At 45.5% G+C, this 20501-nt stretch overlaps 1 protein-coding gene across 1 annotated transcript; it reads right to left on the minus strand.

Moving 5' to 3' along the window:
* Positions 1 to 633: 633 nt before the first annotated feature.
* Positions 634 to 20222, minus strand: vps53 (VPS53 subunit of GARP complex). Its single transcript, XM_030776997.1, has 22 exons — positions 20121 to 20222; positions 19472 to 19552; positions 18916 to 18965; positions 18757 to 18823; positions 14357 to 14443; positions 13832 to 13947; positions 13500 to 13619; positions 11140 to 11218; positions 10799 to 10942; positions 10531 to 10673; positions 9446 to 9587; positions 9163 to 9258; positions 8460 to 8554; positions 7260 to 7502; positions 6589 to 6736; positions 6206 to 6288; positions 5947 to 6025; positions 5372 to 5520; positions 5180 to 5249; positions 4811 to 4948; positions 2038 to 2142; positions 634 to 1640 (listed from the first exon to the last, which is right to left on the minus strand). The coding sequence occupies exons 1-22, from the start codon at positions 20211 to 20213 to the stop codon at positions 1470 to 1472; spliced, it is 2499 nt and encodes an 832-aa protein (XP_030632857.1). The 5' UTR covers positions 20214 to 20222; the 3' UTR covers positions 634 to 1469.
* Between the last annotated feature and the right edge of the window lie 279 nt (positions 20223 to 20501).

Here is a 20501-nt window from a genome sequence, read left to right on the forward strand (position 1 = left end):
ATGGATTTCATTTTTTTTTTTCTGATATTTTCCAGTTCATAGTCCAGTAGCTTACTGCTTTTTGATATCTTGACCAAAAACACAGAACAAACCGGTGCCAAGTGAGACCTGTCCCGAGCGAGATGACTGAGACTAAACTGTAAACGTGTGCTAAACCAGACTAAGACGTTACCTTAACATTCATCGCATCATCACATAGCCTGTGTTTCAAAACTCTCAGAGGCGTAGAGAGGATGAGGTTTAACGAGGGAGGTGAGTCTTTAGACCAACCTCACAAAAACAGAATACATTCCTTCACATAAATTATGACTGTTTATCTTCAACATTAATCCCACTGCCCTGTCTTTAAAGCATTCCAACATTTTCGCGCCTGTATTTCACATTAACGCACGTGAGAATGCAACGGGGGTCCTGCAAAGTGGATTATGTATGGAAACGAAAGGAAATATACATAAACGATTTTAACTCTAAATCTTGGCCGAGGGTCACTGACTAAAAAAAAACAAAAACAAAACAAAACAAAAAAAACAGAGCGTGCTGTTTTTAATTTTGAGCCCAACCTGGAAAAATTAAAAGAAGAAGGAGGAAAAAAAGGCGAAAGGGAAAGGAAAAAAAAAAGTAACAACTGGTTTGTCTCTAATTGGGAGACAGGAAATCCCTAGTTCCTCCGCTGCAGGACGCCTGGGGCTCCAAAACTGAACCTGGAGACCGAAAAACTTGTAAGGACTCAGTCCAGTCCAGCCCAGCCCAGCCCAGCCCAGCCAACCAGTCCAGCAAAACTCTACTTCTCTACAGGCACCTTCAGCACTGCCAATGCCAAGTTCCACTAAAAAGGGAACCAAAAGAGCAACTGACTGGACTAATAAGGAGGCATTCTGAAAGCACTGCTCTTAAATCATTTAGAAGTTAAGGCTCCTAAGCCGGAAGAGTTAGTGCCAAGTTAGCAGCAGGGTACTTCTATGGACAATTCAACCTTCCATTTTGTTCTCTTAAGTGCAAACATATTTGAGGAAAAAAAAAATCTGCAAAGTAAATGCCATACTTTCAACCACATAGCAAAAGTCTGGATATTAGTGTTGTAAAAAGAGCAAGAGAGAGAGAGAGAGAGAGAGAGAGAGAGAGTGAGAAGGGGGCGGGGGGGACATAAAGTACCCATACAAGCCTGAAATGCAATGCAACAGAGGAAATTTCATCATAGTCCAACGACTACTTTCACATGATGAGATTCGTGTGAATGCGACCGCTTACACGATCATGGTTATGCCTTTGATATTCAAAGGCTGAGTACAAACACAAAAAAAGAAAGTTTGACCAAATATGTACAGCAAATTCTCACTGATACCGGTAACAGAAGTTAGTGTACATAGTTTTCGACAGATAGGCGATGAGCGTCGTAGAGAAGATCAGGAGTGTGCTAGGACGACAGCCAGAGACGACTTTAAACTGAAGTGAAGCTGTGGACTCTGGATTCACAGTCTCTTTTTGATGAGCTTCTCCAGCTTGCGGATGCGTGAAGATTCCTGCTCGGGAGTGGGTGCACTGAAGGACAGGGAGGGGCCGCCGTCGGGCCCTGAGGGGGGTGTGGGTAACCTCTGTCTAAAGAGCTCCAGCATTACGTTCTGTTCACTACGTTTCAGACCCTGAGGGAGAAAAGACACACACACACACACACACACACCGACTCCAATGAGACTAGGGTAATTGTGCAACTGGTTAATAGCATGTATGAGAAGTCAGACAGCACTGAGAATGAATCAGTTGTACAAATCAGTCTATTGACTGTCTCTTGTGGATGAAAGATATGACAAAACAGCCACTTAAGATAGATTGTGGGTCAATTACTAATTTAGTTGAGCGTTTAGCCGAATCAGTGGTCTTAATGTCACTTTGAAAACATGTTTAGGGGTCTTCAGATGCTATGAGTGACGCCTGACGTATAAAATCTTAAGATCTGTTTTGTAACCAGGCCAGGAAATGTGGCTATTACCACATGAGATAAGTAAAAAAAAAAAAAAAAACGCTGTGGCAGTGGCTTACCTTCATGTCAAGAATCTTCTGGAAGGTCTCGGGGTTTCCATCAGCGAGAAGCTTGATATAGTTATCCACAAAGACAACGAGGGGTTCGTGAGGCGCCATGACCACCTGAGGTGTGTTTAAAACAACAACGACAAAAAAACAAAACGATAGCATATCACTTAGAGATGTTCCTATAGCTATACGGTGTCACATGAGACCTGTGAACCAACAGGAGGGGGAAAAAAAACCCACACTTAAGGGGGTTTATATTTAGGCCCCTTTTCTTTAATAGGGCAATTACTCCATGCTTGAATGAATCAAAATTAGCCTCACCGGTAATTATTTTGAGTATAATGAGAGAGTTTGGGCAAATCAGCAATAAAAAAGGTTAAATGGGGCAAAAGCCCATAATGTTTTCTTCTTCTTTTTCTTTTTTTGTGCGTGAAGAGAAGGCTGGATTGGATGACATGTGACTTTCATATTTGTTGCAGACCAGAGGAACACATGGCTGACAGATACTACAGGAGGAACAAAAAAAAAAGGAGGGGGGGGGGTAATCTGGAATACAGTTCCCCTTCACCCCCCATTATTTCTTCCTTCCCCTCCCTCCTCCTCTCTCCTGCCCACCTATAGGGGCAGTGGGGCCCAGGATACGCTGGACCCAAGGACGGGAAAAGGGATGTGTAACGCTTTGGACTGCCTGGAATTCTAAGGGTCCTTTCTCTTTGCCAAAATGATTTACTTTTGTGACTGCCCTGGAGACACGCCAAGGAGCAGCCTTGAGGGGGCCTTGCAGTTAAAGCTCGTAAAGAGGAGAGAGAGAGAGAGGGAGGTACAGAGAGAGAAAGAGAGAGAAAGAAAGAAAGATAGAGACAGAGAGCGGGGGGGGAAAAAAGAACCCATACTAGGGTTGCCTTTCCATTCTCTCCGCTCAGAGAGAGCCACAACAGGAGGGGAGAGGGCCAAGGCAGAGAGTGTGGAAAACAGCCACGTCTCACAGCCTCAACACTTGGCTTTCACCTCTCCTTGGCTCCACACGCACACGTCTCTACAAGCTCTGGACCCTGGGACACACAGGAGCAAGCCCATTCACCGTAAAGGGGAGAGGGGGGGAGGGGGAGAGAGAGAGAAAGAGAGAGAGAGAGAGAGAGAAGCGAAGACATCTTTAACAGATTACTCGTTCGTTCTCTAATGAGCATCATGTGGACAGCGAGTTAGAGCCTCCAGAAGCGCCGGGAGTCCCATGTCTCCCGTAAAAGTATCAATGTGAATGAGAATCTGACAGATGTGAATTGTTAAGGTTCTGGTCCTGACAGGCAAAATCGTGCCATCCATTCCTGCAAAACAATTGACCGTTTTCTCCATCCTTTCATCTTCTCAGGCCATCCTACAAGTCCTCAGACCAGAAGCTGAGGGAAAAGATCAACTTTTCGTCCACGACTGGCTCGACTCGCTTTTTGGCGACACCGTCTCTCTCGGGATCCGCACAACAGCGCTCAACGTGGAAGCAATTACCTGCAAAGCGCATTTTTGGGGGCAGTGCAAAGTCAATCATTAAATGCTGACCAGATTCAAAGACCTTAGTGTAGGCATTCACTCAGCTCCAGGTCCACTTTAAACAGCCGTTTTATTTCATATGGACTGTGAACAAATGCCAATGGCATGTGAAGACCTTCAGCCCATTCTCAGTCAGACCAAGGGATCTCCCGCTCCACACACACACACACACACACGTTCACCAATACACAGTGTACACAATATAAACAGTCTAATGGTGTGGATGCACAGCAGAGATGACTGGAAGACCAGCAGAGGCTTAGCTAAGGAGATCCTCTTCTCTATTATATGTAGGAGGGAGCTTAACTTCTTAACTCTCATTATGCTTTTAATTATGAGGGGACAATATGTCAGATTTGACCACAATATCTAAAACTTCATCAAAAACTTGAGAATGGTGCTTTCGCAATCACACGGGTATTCAGACACGGTTTTAAAACCATGCAGCCTGGTAACAGATGAAGGCGATGGCGAACGGTCTTTGTAATTTTTAATACTAATGGATTTGACTGAGGTCAATCTTGCGTGATTAGAGTCGGTCCTGGTCTGAGCATTAAAGAGATGTGGAGCTGAATTCCAGGCAGTTTAAGAACAACAACAGGAAAGCTCAGGGGAGCCTAAGGAGCGACCGTAGAGGGGAGCGCGGTCAGACTGGAGACAGGGGTCAGAGAGAGCAAGAGAGAGAGAGAGAGAGAGAGAACAGTCAGGCACACGCCATTGTCTCTCTGAATTTGGCGAAACAACAGAGGGACAGGCTGTCCTAACCCGGGGGCTCTGTTAACTCTCTAGAGGAGAAATCAAATCTGGACCCGTACAGATAACAAGCATCAGTGTTTTTATCCATGTGTGCATGTCTGTGTGCGTGTGTGTGTGTGTGTATGATCCCACGCCTGCGGATATGGGACATTAAGCTGAAAAAGGAATTTTGCTAGCAGCTGCACACTTCGTAGGCAGAGCCATGCTGTGAGAAGGCCACTTCCTGCCTGCAGAAAAAGCCTCATTAAAACAGAAGGGTGCACGGCTTCGCGAATACCTCTAAACCAACGCCAAATGCACAAGGGTCTTTACGAGCATCTGATAATGAAATACTTTCCTATTCTAGCGTTAAGCCCCCCCCCCCCCTTTCCAATCGTGGGGGTGGGTGGGCGGGATCACTCACGAACGAGAGAGTTTGACTGAATGTTAAAGCACAAATGTTTAATGCTGCATCTGCTACGGCCAGAAGAAAAACTCTCACCTTTAGAATCATCTCAGCTCGAGTCATTCCCTTGACCACTATTTTGGTGTAGCTTGCCGGAGCTTTCCGGACCACTTGGGAACCGATGGAAGGCAAGTCCAACAGGACCGTCTTTAGGGAGTGGGTGTCCAATAGAAGCTATGTAGGTATAGACAACAGGGGACATGGGACAAAACATTTCCAATAAAAAAAAAAACAAATAAAAAAAAAATGAACACATGAAAACCAATCAGACCAACGAATAATACAGTCTGGTCTGAACTGTCGGGGGGGGGGGGGGGGGGGGGGGGGGGGGGGGGGGGGGGGGGGGGGGGACAAAACAAAACACAAAAAAACACAAAACAAAAAAACCCCAAACCTCAACCATACCTGTTCGGCTCCAACCATACTGATGGGTTTACATCTGAATAAGTGGTTGATGAACTTGGGGATGAAAGAGCTGGAAAGACCACAGAGGACAGAACAAATGAGACCTGTGTTACCATTCGTTTAATCACCATAAATCCCACTTCAGAACAGGACTCTGTGACCAGAGACGCGCTGGGGTGGCCGGGGACTCACTTGGTGAACTTGATGCAGAACTGGGTGAAGTATTTTCGGGTGGAGGCCAGGTTGTCCCGGATGATTGGGACGTTCTGTTTGATGTGCATGATGACAGAGGTGACATACGGACTCTGGTCTCCCACGTGTTCCACGCTCTGCCAAGGCATCTGCGGAGGAACGGGCGAGCTCGTACGTTAGCGGGTCTGACAGGTCAACTACACGTCTCTTAAAAAGAACTTCATAAACTTCAAAAGCATTTAACTGGGTGAAAAAAAAAAAAAAGCACCCAGGAAAAATTGTAATACTATTTTGATCTTCGACAGACACGTCTGATGTCTGTCAGCCCCGGAAAGCGTTATTTAAGCTACAAAATAACAAAACGTGAAGGAGACCTTTTTCTGTCAAACAATCGCTCAACGTCAATACATTTGTGGAGCCCTAAGCTCTGTTTCTAAATGGTCTGTTTCAAATGTTTTTTTTTTTTTTTACGAATTTTAGATCCTGCGGGGCATATCCGTCCCAAGCGAACTCTGAAGCGCGGGCCAACGTGAGAGAAAGCTGGCTCCCTGCTTGTTTGTGAGAGACTGACATACCTTACTCATGGCTGTGAGAGCAGGATCACACGCCGAGTCCAGGTCCTGGACCAAGAGCTGAATACTGTTTGAGATCACACTGCCAAAGAAAGAAAGAGAGGGAGAGAAAGTGGGTGAGTGAGAGAGAGAGAGACATGGATTACACAAACATACTGTATTGTAACTGAAGTTTAGAAATGAAATGGTTATTTATAAGTCCTTTATGAGCTGAACAGAGACAGATAGAGTTTGTGAGAGAGCAGTGCAGTGGATATGTTACGTGCTAAAGGTGTCCATCTCTCCAGTCAGGTTGATTCGCTCCATCAGAGGCTTGTCCACTTTCTCTTTCAACTTCTCCTCCAGCTGGAGACAAGACACAAGACCCATGGGTCATTAAATGACCTGACAGATGTATGTGTGTGTGTGTGTGTGTGTGTACATACACACCTGTTGCGTGGTGGCCAGGCAGTACTCGGCCGTGCATGTATATATGTGTATGTGTATGTGTGTGTGTGTGTGTGTGTGTGTGTGTGTGTACATACACACCTGTTGCGTGGTGGCCAGGCAGTACTCGGCCGTGCATGTATATATGTGTATGTGTATGTGTGTGTGTGTGTGTGTGTGTGTGTGTGTGTGTGTGTGTGTGTGTGTGTACATACACACCTGTTGCGTGGTGGCCAGGCAGTACTCGGCCGTGCTGAGGATGCTGCAGATGAGACAAAGTTCCTCCGCGGTGAATTTGGCGACCTCTGACCCTTCCTTCTCTTTTAGCAGGCTGCTGATGGTAAGGCCTCCACTGTTGCTGGTGGTCCTGCAATACACAAGTAATCATACGAACACACACACACACAAACATACACCGTTACCATGGTTATCAGCTCCCCCACCAACTAACAGAAACACCACAGAGACTGTTGGGAAACCACAAGAGAGTCTCTGTCAAAAAAAAAAGAAAAAGAAAGAAAGAAAGAAAAAGAAGAAAAAAAAACAGGAGGAGACCACTTTAACTCCATAATACAATACAAAACAAGCCACACAAGATGGTGGCATCCATTTTTTTTTTTTTAAACTTCACTGAGGGAAACGACACTGAGCAAGTCGTCTAATGTGACCACACCAAGAGGATTTTCTTCACTGTACACGAGCCAGCGGCACAACATAAACAACTCCAGCAAAGCTGGGAGGATCAAAAGCTAGACAGCAAGTCATGGGAGATGGAAGGATGAAACCCTCATGAGTCAAACTGAGAGACTGTGTTTTTTTTTTCCTTCTCTCTCTTTCTTTCTTTTTTTTTTTTTTTTCCTGCTGTCGACATGTGAGGTTTCTGGTCTTACTTAGGCAGGTTCCCCGACAGGATCTTCCAGGCGTACTCCCGTAGATACTTCTGGAAGATGGTGGTGAGGGCTATCATGGGTTCTCCAGTGCTGAGCTGAGAACACTGGACCATGCATTTCTTATAGTACACAAACAGGTCCGCGCAGCTAGGCAGCACTGCACCGCCCTCCTCTGTGCCCGATTTGGGTGGACCCTGCGCCCGGAAATCGGCCACGAAGCGGTCGATAAGCTCTCCGAGGTTCCTAAGATTAGCAGATAAAAGGCATTTGGGAGAGATGCTAACAGTCAAACCGATAATTAAACCAAAGTCTCCCTTCAAATTTCCCTTCATCCCGTACGTCAATAAACTGGCCACAGTATAGGGATTAAGGTTATTATGTGGAACATACACACACACACACATGCACACACATCTATATATATATATAACATGTTTATATGTGTAAGTAATGAATTTTGGTTGGGTTTCCTTACTGTCTTACCACTTTACGACCAGATCTGCACAAACCAAGTGAAGAATGTGGGCAGTTTGTGCCAGACATGGTCAGACCATGGTCCCATAAAAGAAGCCTTTGTCAAAGAAAGGTCACCATGCTAAAGCTAAAGCCAGCGTGCAATTTAGAGGCAAGTCCCCCAACCGTGCCCCGTTTTCAGGAGACCACATTGAAGAAAGAAAAGGAGGGTGAGGGGTAGGGGGTAGAAGGGGGGGGGGGGAGAGAAAGCTGTGAGGCTGGGAGAAAGAGAGAGGGAGAGAGAGAGAGAGAGAGAGAGAGAGAGAGAGAGAGAGAGAGAGATCTGCTGTGGAGGCACTTTTCAGACCGTCTGCAGCAGTCTGTGGTTAACACAGCTAATGGGAAACATTTCTGCTTCAGTGGAGAGAGGGAGAGAGAAAGAGAGAAGAAGGATAAAGTTAGAGACTAGAGGCAGGATTGATGAGTAGGGCACAGGAAAAGGAGGGGAGGGAGGGTGTCTACAACCATCTGTATCTGCACTCTGCATGGGACACACACACACACACACACACAAACATGCACATCAGTATGTGTACAATTTGGTGAAAACATTATCTTCCCATGTCTATGTCACCTACCACTGGTTCACAGATTCACAGACGCTTCCAGGCATTTTAACATATGGGCTTTTTTGTGTGTGTGTGTGTGTGTGTGTGTGTGTGTAGGAATCTGCATTTTTCTACTCACTTGTCTTGAGATTCGATATAGACATACAGGTGTGGTTCAAAGCACTTTGATATAATGCCGTGGAAGGGGTTTTCTGGGGCTTTGGGTTTCTTGGGCTGAAAACAGGAAAAAATTGGTCAATTGAGAAGTTTTTTTAGAAGCGATACGGCCGAGAATGTGGAAGGAAACTTGACGGAAAGAACATTGCAACATTTGAATCACTGTGGTGAACCCAGTAACGTTTGGTATGTCAAAAATCCAAGTGAACAAAAAGTGTCTGTGAAAAGTTCTTTGAAAGACTGGAAATCTTCTGGGTTCATGATATTTTCAGAAAACAGAGGGAAAGTAAGATCGCTATAAACACGGGCACTTTTAGGATCTGACAAATTCATACGATATTTCTGTAAAGGTTCATAAATATCGCAGGGGATGGTGTGTTTGTTGGGCATAAACACTGGATAAACACCAAAATGCATTTTCATATAAACATTTACATACACATTTGCTCTTCAGTCCAAACAGTATAAAAAGAGCATTTGACCAAAATTCTTTCTCATCTGTAATTTCTAGCTTGTGTTACAGAGAGCTTTAGATTGCCTAATAGGACAGTAATGAAAAGCTGTGTCATGTTCTGGGTGGGGTAAACTTGTACTGAAACAAACAAACTACAGAGAGGAGACAGAAGCGGCCTGTCAAACCGACAGACAAAAGCCTCTAGCCTCACCCTGTCAAGATCCTCGTCCTTCTCCGACACATTGTCTTCGCTCGATTCGTCTTCCAGGAAAGGATTTGTAGGTTCGAGAGGCGTGTCGGGTTTCTTCTAGAAAAGAAGAACAAGCCAAAGTCAGAACATCTCGACCTGGTTTTCCACTGGTTTCACAGGCAGGCAAAGTTTTTTGTGGTCAGATGTAGAACAAAAGTGAACTGGAAATGAGAAACTAGATTGACAGATTAGTACACCCCACTTATTCACACACACACACACACACACAGACCTGAATTCTCACCTCAGGTCCATTATTTAAAGTGCAGCCAGAGAAACGCTTTGCCAATAGCCCCTCAAAATTCGTGGTCCTCTGAATGGCAAAGAGAAGAAGCTTGACCTCGATCTCCCTGGCACGGTTCCTCATGAGTTTGGCCAGCTCAGTCCTGTGTGACCACAAAAATCACACACGGCGGTCAACACAAACCTCAGCGGCCAAGACACGTTCACTCTTTTAGGTCAATGCGCGTATGGGCTAACACCGGACTTGGTCACCAAACTGAATTTACAGTCAGTGGTGAGAAGTAAATTAAGGCCAAAGACTTGTCTATAGCTGTTTTCCAATTACATTTTGAACAGTTTTTTCCATATCTTGCTCCTAGAGGAAAACAGTACTTAACATTTCAGATGTTCCTCTGATCAAACGAACCCCATACGGCTCATCAGCTGATTCATCAATTAATCAAATCGTCAAAGCAGGTGCATTAGATTGGAATCAGGTGTGCCGGATCAGGGGATGATCCAACATATGTAGAGCAGTGGGGCCCCCAGAGAGCAGGATTTGGAAACACTGATTTGAAGAATTTCCACTGTATCCCAATATAACCAAATACAGGCAGAAAATAGATGGTGTGTGTGTTACACAGAACTTTATCAAAGAGGAAGAGCGTCTGCAATTTGGAGTCCAGGGCGTAACCGCGGTATCATTTTTCTGGGCACTTAAGTTCCGCTGATGGTTCCCCTGAGAGAACTTTCATTAACATGACTGTAAAAACAAACCCTTTAAGCAAACAGCATCTGACAACCAGTGCTCAACTTTTTTTCCCCCTCATACTTAATCCTTTCTTTGCTCTGACACAGGCGAAATTAAGATTAGATGTCAGAAACTCTATGATTTACATCGAGTGCTTGATCGCCGCCAAGTAAATAGAGCATTACAAAAACATTTCTCATTCATAATAGTTTTCGTCTTTAATTTGAGCTCTTTTGGGATTAAGGGTCTGAATTACTCCCTACTTTCATTCAATGCTTTCTTCTATCTGATTTGTTTTGGATCATTCACCGTCTGGACTGAGAAGATGGAGTCTGGCTGTGGCTGTCTGTGGGTACCTGGTAATGTGACAGAACTCCACAGCGATTCGTTCAGTCATACACCACTGTTCGGGGAACATACGCCCATACTTCTCCTCATAGTCCACCAGCTGTCGCTTGATCCAGGCATAGCGCCGATCTATCTTATCCAACCATGCCACCTGCGCTCAGAGAACACACATGTACTGCGTATCAGCAGGAGAAGGTGAAGAACTTTTACCTCTCGTACGGCGTAACCACAGACAATCGATCTAAGACTCGTTTAACCATGTCAGATCACACTTACGTCTTGGTTCTCCTGAAAGAGAACCAGGTACTCTGACAGATGCTGTCTGATAAACTTCTTGATGATCTCCTGTTTGATCCGAGGATCCAGAACATTAGCCACTAAACAGGCATCTCTTAGGACAATGCTAGGACCTCCAGGTCTCTACAAGAATGGAACAACAGACACACACACGCATACAAACACACACGCGCGCACACACACACACACCCATGCACGCACACACACAAACACAAACACGGTCACATTCCTGTGGTTTAGACAATCAATGAGGGGAATGAATGATAAGAGAGTTAAGAGGACTTTCTGGATGATTCTGTTTTTTTGGGTGGGGTTAATACCTTTGAGCCCTGGGAAGGGAAAGCCTCCTCAAAGTCAGCCAGGATCTGAGTGCCAAGCTCGCTCTGTGCTGCTTTCACTCTGTGGTGGTGGGGGAGGGAAAGAGAGAGAGAGAGAGAAAAAGAAACAGATGAGCGGGACTGTCGTCATGACGATGTTTAACATGGCCTCAGAGTGGAATTCCCTGCTCCAAGGTCAGCGTTAAAAGAGTTACAGGAGGGGCGGGAGTGAGGTGGGGGCTTCCCCTGTGATGGGATCACCCAAACTGCGTCCCTTAAACCCCCCCACCCCAGGCAAGGTCAGGGTTAAAGAGGCTCTTCCCTAAAAACACCCTTAAAAGGCCCCTATCACCCCTAGCCCCAGTGCAAAGAGGCAAGAGGGAAAACAGAAACCTGAAGACAGACAGGCCCTGCTGATTTGGTTCACATGTTGTTTTTCAACATGACTTGACTGAAACTCTTAAACTAATGAACAGGCCAAGAATGTCAAGTACTCTAGAACGAAGAAAAAAAAAAAAAAAAGCATTTCAGTTTGCAGCAAACATCCAATTTTCCAACTTGTCCTGCTGCTTAATGTTTGGGCGCGAGCAACGCGTGGAAATGAATGTACTTGTCACAAACATGTTTAATTTTTGACATCTGTCAAACAGCTGTGGGTGGTATGTATTGAATGAGGGGGCAAATAGAACATGACCAGTGTCAAACGATGGGAATCGGCGCGTTAATAATATCACGCTCGACTTCGGGGGGGCCCTCGGCTGGCGAGCGGTCGGAGAGGAGCTCGGCCGATACGCTTTGACACGGCCGCGGTCGCTGAGTCATCAACCGATCTCTTCGGCGCGGTCCGCGATGTAGCCGCATTCCACCGCTGAAACAACAAGTGTCTTCCAAAATAAACACGAACTCACAGAGAGACAGCACAGATGCTGTTGCCAGTCAGAGCCCAGTGTTCCAAATGGGCATGTGTTTGCCTATCTGGGTCTTTCTCCCATCTCTCCAGCTCTTTCACAGACCCACCAGTCTGTCTAATCCTGTGCCCGCAGCTGCCGTCTCCGATCAAACGTCTTTGCCACACCTTTGAACCGGCACCATCTTCCTATTTAGGGCGGGCCGCGGCTCGGAGGAATGAAAACATCTCACTTTTTCCGTTTTCAGCTGCGGGGTCGAAGCTGTGCTCTTGAAGGGAGGGGTGGGGGGGGGGGGGGGGGGGGGTTAACGGTTTGGACAATCCAGCCTCTTTCTCTGTCTCTCTGCATCTTTTCCTCTTCTACAATGTGTTGGCAGAGTGTGAAGTTCACGACAAGGAAAGCCTTATTGTGCTCTAAAAACAGCCTGTTGGAAGAGCAGGGGCAGGGGGTTAATATGTTTACATTAGACATTCCTCTGCTCCACGCCCTCTTATTCACTTTCCTGCAAACTCCCAAGACTCAGGGAGTCACGGCCTCTCCAGAACCAAAACAGCCCTTTTTTATGACACCCCTTTCAAACGATATCATGTGTCCTTGTTCTGCTCCAAATGTTTCAAAATTAATTTCATTGACTGTGTCTTCCTAAGAAAATGAAATGGTGGTGAAACTGTTTGCATGGGTCAAGGGGCACGGAAAAAGCAACCGACCGCCGCGTGCCACTGTAGATCAACATCAAGGGACTAGAGCAGGGCAGAGTGCCTCCCCCAACACCCCCCCCCCCACACACACACATCCAACCCCCACAAGACACACACACACACCCCCACACCCTGCCTCTCCCATTTGCTTGTGAACCAAAGGCTTTATTTGGGAGTCAGGGAGTCAGAGAGTCATGGAGTCAGAGAGTCAAAGCTGGGACACATGGACAGCAGGACTAAAGAGCCTTGACAAAGAGATCCAGTCTCTGAGCCTGTGGGGACACACACTAGAACCACACAGTGTGTTCCTACGCTGGGGAATATCTGAGACAAAAGGGCTGCTCACTGCTGGTGTTTTAGACCACAGCCCAGAGCACGGGGTGGGGGGGGGGGGGGGGGGACAACCAAAAAACGAATGAATAAAGGAGCCCTGTCGAGCACATTTCCTTCCTGTGTTGTGTCCTTGGTAAACATAAACAGGATCTTCAAAATCCTCAGCACCAAGCACCAATTTAGGAAAAAACAGCAGTGAATTAGTCATGTAAACACTGACTGCATTCAGCACTCATTCAAGCAGCTGGCAAACAGCATGCTCCCCGAGTTAGGATAAATCTGACTGCAGACAGCCAAGGGCTCTGGGGCTACAACAAGGACAAGCTGACTGTGTTTGATTCGAATGAGATTAAAAGTGTCTATGAGAGCGCGTGCTCGTGTGTCTGTGCATGTGTGTGTATGTGTGTGTGTGTGTGTATGTTACCTCTCCGAGAGCTGGCGTATCTGTGGGATTCCCATGTATTTTTGGAAATGCTCCAGAACGTTGACCACGCCTTGAAGCAGGTTGGCCACCTCGCCGTACTGCCTCTTACGTGTCATGGCCCTGTCAGAGCGAGAGAAAACCAAACTCAACACCTTCTCAATTTCGCCACTTCGCCTTGCCCCTGTTAATCATCACCATCTTATATAAAAAAAAAAACCCAAAAAACTTTCCACCCTATTTCAGGAGTCATTTCAGGGAAATATGCGACTGGCTTAAAGCGTTCCCACGGGTACACCTCTAACTGACGTGTGGAGATGTGCGTGGACACCTACTCCAGAGAGTCCACGCCCCCAGCCAACATGTGAAGGTGGTTGAGGGTGGTGATGGAGGTGGTCAGGTGACGTTTGGCGTGGTCCAACTGTTTAATGTCTCTCGTAATCTCTTTGACCTGAGAGCAAGGGAGACGAAAAGAAAAGAAAAAAAAAATACATCTTTGAGATCTGACTGCTATGGTACACTCAACATCGGGAGGTTTTCCATTGTTCTTTCAGCACCTCTCAGTCCGTGGCCCCTGTTTGACCTGCTCTGCTTTGATCTAGCTGTACACAGATGGACACAGCTTTACCTTAGCTTCTACACGACTGCGGTGTGCAAAAAAAAACCTCACAGGATGTCACAGCTTCCTCCCCAGGTTAGCCAACACAAAAAAAGTTTTTTTCTTTCTTTTTTTTTTTTTTTTTTCTTTGTCTTTTTTTTTTTGTTTTTAAACAAGTTGGGTCTACTTTCAGGGGCCTAAAATGAACAAGTTCCTGTCTAAGAACTTTCTTTGTTTGTTTATTCATTTATTTATTACCCACCATTTGTTCAGATTTCTCAGCTTTGTCCTTGATGTCCTTGATTTTGCCAAAAAGTTGCTGGATAGCTTTCTGTGCTTCCTCCAGGGCCTGGAAAAGAGGAGAGAAAACGTCATATACGTCATAAGACCCCCTCAACAGGCGGCAGAAATTTTTATGAGCTTGTTCTCATTCACTTTCATACACAGACCTTGCACAACTGCTTCTAGAAGCATCTCAGGATTTCACAGCTCGCGGCTGTTGATTAATGCGGTCTATTATTGCCATAGCACACTTTAAAAAGCACATTCTAACTGGTTTTTTTTTTTCTCTAATTAAGCATTCTTTCCTACGTACTATATAATTAATCTTTCAACCACACAAAAGAGTTTCATGATTGGGATAGTTTTGGAAGACCCCACGGGGCATAAAATCAAGGTGTGTCAAAGCTCTCGAAGAGACTGATGTGATGGAGACGTTTCTGGGCCTGTCTGCTCCATGCTCTCCTCCTCCTCCTCCTCTTCCTTTTTATTATTTTTAGTGTGCGCAACTCCAGGGCGGATCAGCAAAGAGATGACAAACTAAAAACGGCACGGCGCAGCCTGATGGGAACAAAAAAAAAAAAAAAAAAAAGAGAGAAAAAAAAAAAGAAAAAAAAAATCGCCCCCAGTTTGCACTTGCATTCCAGAGGGCTAAGTGTGTACCAGCTGCATCCAGCCGTTCTTCTCAAACCACATGTTCTTCCACCTGATTTCCCATCGCATCTTACAGGTTCACGGCACCAGCTCAGAACTACGTCAGTCATCGGTGAAGAGCGGACTCGACCAAGTTTGCCAGCGGGCCAGGGTCACGGGCAGCCTGCCCGCTGCAACTTCCACAGGGCAAGGGTGGGGAAAAAAAAAAAAAAACAACAACAAAAACGGACTCTCTGTTTTCTGACCAAGTGTATGTGCCATAAAATATTTCCCCTTAAAAAGTAGGAGCAGCTGCAAGCAGAGGGCAGTCAGCAATGCTGTCTGCTGCCAGTGTATTTTAGAGTGTGAGGAGGGAGCTTGGCTCTCCTCTCATTCTCTCTCTCTCACTCTCTCTCTCTCTCTCTCTCTGGGCAAATGGAATGCTAACAGCCGGCACCAGCTGCCCTCTGGAATTTACCACTTTTACAAGCCGCCTCAAAACACTGAAGGAGACACACAGACACACACACACACACACACACACACACACACACAATGTGCTGACAGGATGGGGTCATCCATTCCAACAAGGAAGGTTTTTTAAAAGTGCTGCATTGCACGACAAGTTCACGGTCACAAGCAAATGTCTGAAGAATTATTCAACTTGGTCAACCCGGTATTAACCGGACATCAGAGCGTAGAGGCGTAGGTGACCACGCGTAACAGACATAGCCGCGTAGGGCCACAGATATGCCGATAACGCGACGAGGAGTGGCCCTGTGAAGTCTGGCAGTCTCCGGAACTCATTTCCGCCGTTTAGCCTAATGACCCGAGTGCCAGAGAAGCCTAAGCCACCACCCTGACCACTGGCCTACAGACAGACAGACAGGCCCGATCACCGGCTGCCTGACCCCCTTTGTTATCTCTCCTCTACCTTTTTTTTTTTCTTTCTCCTTGGTGAGAGAGAGAGAGAGAGACAAAAGAGACACAGAGAAAGACAAAAAGAGAAAAAGAGAGAAAGAGAGAGAGAGAGAGAGAGAGAGAGAGAGAGAGAGAGAGAGAGAGAGAGAGGCCCAGTCCTGCTCCGTTCTGGCTGAGTTGGACCCATGCATGTGGACTCTATTTGCCAGTTGGGGATGTTTCCCCTCAGACGCCTCAAGCAGGCAGCAGTCTGAGTAGGCTGACAAAGACACAGACAGTCCTAGACCTCCATGAGACAGCGCGCCTCCCACGCCTCCCCCCCTCCTTCTCTGGTCTGCCGCTTCCTCCGATAGATTTCAGGGAAAGACAGGCTTGGTATAAATTCATAGAAATTGAAATAGCAGCGTCTCATTAAACCTTTCTATCAATCAACACGCTGTTTGTAATTTCTCTCCGAAGCGCAGGAAGATGTTTCGATGACTTACTCTTTAATTATGCTGCGTTGCGAACGGTGGGCCGTAGATAATCTTGCTTTTTTCTGTGACTAAATCATCTTAGATGTAATTGCTTAGGAAAGCAACCGCTTTATTTCAGGCTTCTTGTGATCAAGCGCAAAACTCTTGTCAGCACATGTTACTGTCTTGGCCTCACGATTCACCTCAAGATAAGGCTCAAACAGTAAACTTTAAGATAACTTTAAACTGTTCTGATGAGCTTACACACACACACACACACACACACACACACACCCGTCAATAATGACCAATGAACGGAACCACTCCAAAGGGAACAAAGCGAGAGATAAGTGTATATAAAAAAAAAAAGACAGAAACCACATAGTCAGTAAACTTTTCTTTCCTGTGTTTAGATTAAATATTTATGCTACATTCTTGGTGAGGTTCTTTTGGGGTTTTTTTGTTTTGTTTTGTTTTTTTTTTCCTCCTCGGCATTCCTAATAAGCAACTCCAGATGCCAAAAATTGCATGAGACATCTCAAGCCAAACTGGTTCCCTGGAGCCCATAAAACTTTCATCCGAGTCGGCCATCTGGGAGAAGAACACGGCAAACTTTTTTTATGGGAACTTTAAGCTGCATTACGGGAAAAAAAAAACACATACATATATGCATTACCATAACTGCAGTACGAGACAATGGAACAGCAGGCGGTTAGAATGAGTCGGCAAAGTCAGTAAACCGTCGTCAAATGTTCCGTCGCTTTGTTAGCTTCCCCGTCTAATATCAAACACGCTTAATTCTTTCCCCTGACGGCAAAGAGTTTCCCTTTCTATCAAATATTCGACTACCGAATAAAAATGATGTCGATATGTTTAGTGTTTATTTGCGCTTCATGGTGACAGAGTGAGTTATATAAAAGACAGTTTTAACTTGAGGCAGGAAAACAAGTGGAACGTTTTTGACTGGGACCACAGAACAAGGCATTCGACTGGGCACCGAATCACAGGACTCCCTAGGATTGCAGCTGCCTACTCCTGCCAGAGTGAGCGAGAGAGAGAGAGAGAGAGAGAGAATATCGACTCAGGAGCAGACAGCAACGCAGAGAGAATCCAACCGTTTTTTGTTTTTTTTTCCCTGAGATCTGTGGCAGCCAAAGGCCATTTAAACAGGGGGAACATCTGGGCCAAGAGACGGGGCTTATCAAGGGTTTCGGCTGCGTCTCGACATCAAAGTAAGCTGACTCACCGTCAGACAGACGGTACAATACACTCTCCTGATGTCTAATGGTAACTCTGACCTTTTTCCTCAGACAATGGAGAATCTGATTGTGTGACGGAGACACACACGTTTTCTCAATCATCCCCGCAAAGCTCGAAATGTCATCACGTTAGCCCGAGAGACTCTGCTTAAGAAGAAGGAGATGCCTCCGCCCTAATGGTGCTGATAAACACTTTTGAGAGTTAACAAAAGGAGAATCACTGGGTTCTCCGGTTCTAACTCCCTCTGTGTACCCCACCCCCACCCCCCTGTACTCCAGCACCTCCTCCCCTTCCCCAGACTCTACATCTGTAACCCACACCACCTCCACAGTCGCCCCCTCCATCTGCAGAAAGGATTTTTACTCGGTGCGCCATGGAAACGTCTCAGACAGCCCAAGGAGTAGGAGTCCTAGCCTAGCGGATCAACTATCCCCCCCACCAAAACCATTTCTGCATCTAAGTATTAAACAGGCTAGACAAGGCCACCCAGCCCATCTTGCTTTTACCCCCCCACCTTCCCCGTCTCATACCTCCCAATCAGGTGTCACGTTTCGCTCTTTCCTCCTGTGCTGATTGAGCACAGATCTGTGTTAAATCAAGGTTTTTCTCTGTCTGCATCCAAAAATGCAGCGGGACACCAAACCGCTGTGTGGAACGGAATCTTACTGAGACAGAACGGGGAAATGTATGCCGTCTTTTTCCAGAAACAGAGAGAGGAATTTTTTTTTGAAAAGCCAAGACAGCTCTGACTCATCCTTTTCCACAGGATGGATGGATGAATGAATGGATGGATGGATGGATGGATGGATGGATGGATGGAGAGCAGGGGCTTTGACACCATAGCTGTTGTGCTGCACACATAAGCAGGCAATGCTGGGGCAGAGGCCATAACTCTTGTCACAGGGGGTAGTCAGACTGCATACGTGAGGTGCGTGTGTATGTGTGTAAAAATCTGGCAAAACTCTCTGTCCATATCTTGTCTCCATCACTCATCTAGCTGTGTCTCTAGAGGAGTGCCTCACATATCAGATATCCATGGATAAAAGCAAGTTCAGGTAAACACAAAAGAGTTATTTTCAGTCCAGTCATAAGGAGTTAATTTGAGAACACTTACCTGTCTGCCATCTTGTCCCACATTGGTCTGTCCTCTCACGACAGTTCTGATGTTGTCATCCAGCCTCCTTAAGAAGAAAAAAAAGTTCATTTCAGACATCACAATAGTAGAATGAAAAAAGTGGAGCAGATTTTTTGAAGTACAGAACAAACTGCTTACCGAATTTTCAAACGAATCTTGTTCACCACTTCATCTATATTTGCCAAGGACTGTTGAAAACAAATCATGAGTTATAACCCACAGCAAACAAAATAATGACACATAAAGAGATAAAGTGTTCAGGTGTTTCCTCCATATACCCTCCCTCTCTCCACACACACATTCAACAACGTTTACAGCAGTCTAAACTACTTCTTGAAAGGAGACAGCACTTCCTAGTGGCCATACATTAGAATAGCAGGAATGACAAACACGAATTCACTGGATCACCCAGAAAACGACTCTTCTAAATGTTCCAAACAACCAATTTTTGAAGAATTTTACACTGTGCTAAAATTTCTATTACAGATGCAGACTATGGATTTGACTTTAGAAATAGAGGTTTGCCTTTGATTATTACATGTTTACAATACATGTGTAAGAGATATTACAAATTCAAATCCGATCTAAAGCGAAGATCATATTTAAAAATATATTGAGCATAAGTTTTCGGACATAACGTTAAGTTTGACGTGCACAACTATGCGTCACCTTCTCGCATCATTATGCGACCTACCTGCTCGGTGGGAAACAAGGTGTTGATGTATTCGACAGCATTAAAATCGGCTCGATCCAACGGGTCCTGGCTGGGGAAAACCTTACAGACGAAAAATTTGATATTAGCAAAGAAACGTGCGAAAAGACAAAACTACGCAGACTAATTAACTGTCAAGTGGACATTGATAGATATCTATAATGCTCCTTTACCTCTACGACTACCGAAAGTGACAGTGAAGACACATATTAACAGTAGAGCAAATAAACAATCAATCTGTCGCAAACTCTGTACAGTGTCTCTCCCGTACCTCTTGCCCTCCGAGGTGAAAACATAGAGAATCTGTCGTTAGCTATAACGTTATTTGTACTTCTTGCTTGCCAACGACCACTCGGCGCATGACCAAACAATGACCCCCTCATATAAATTACCAGCAGGACACATCTTACGTGTACAACATTAGGAACAAACGGTAGAGCTTGCTCACCACTCAAACAGGTTCGAAGACCTGAGGTCGTGTTGACCGTGGAGAAAGATTGTTAAAGCCTATTTTGAGACACCTAACATTTGAAGTAGCTAGCTAAATAGCTTGCAACAGCGATAAGATAAGCGTTAAGTATCGTATCACCCTTGTGAAAAGAGAACTACATCCCAGACACGCTGGTCTTACCTGCTCGATAGCCAATTGTACCTCCGGAGTAAGGTGTAAGATTGCATCCAAATCTTCCACAAATTCTAATTCTTCTTCCTCCATAACTGACATAGCTAAATACACATTCGGGCTTGATGACAGTGAGCAGACGCTACATAGACAAGCACCGGAGAGCTGACCACTTCCTGAAAGAGGAGGATTCTGGGATATCGGAAGAATCACATCCTTGTAGCCGATTTGTTTTGGGGTTTTTTTTTCAAAAGGATCACACAAATGAGTTCGCGGGAATTTTAATTTCAGTGTAGAAGAGTGTTTATTTCATAAACGCGTTATACGAAATTAAAGGAGCAGACGGAGACATAGAATAAATCACAGTACCACGTGCATTGTAGTTAACCG

The sequence above is a fragment of the Chanos chanos genome, chromosome 6, assembly GCF_902362185.1.
Source record: "Chanos chanos chromosome 6, fChaCha1.1, whole genome shotgun sequence".
NCBI lineage: Eukaryota > Metazoa > Chordata > Actinopteri > Gonorynchiformes > Chanidae > Chanos > Chanos chanos.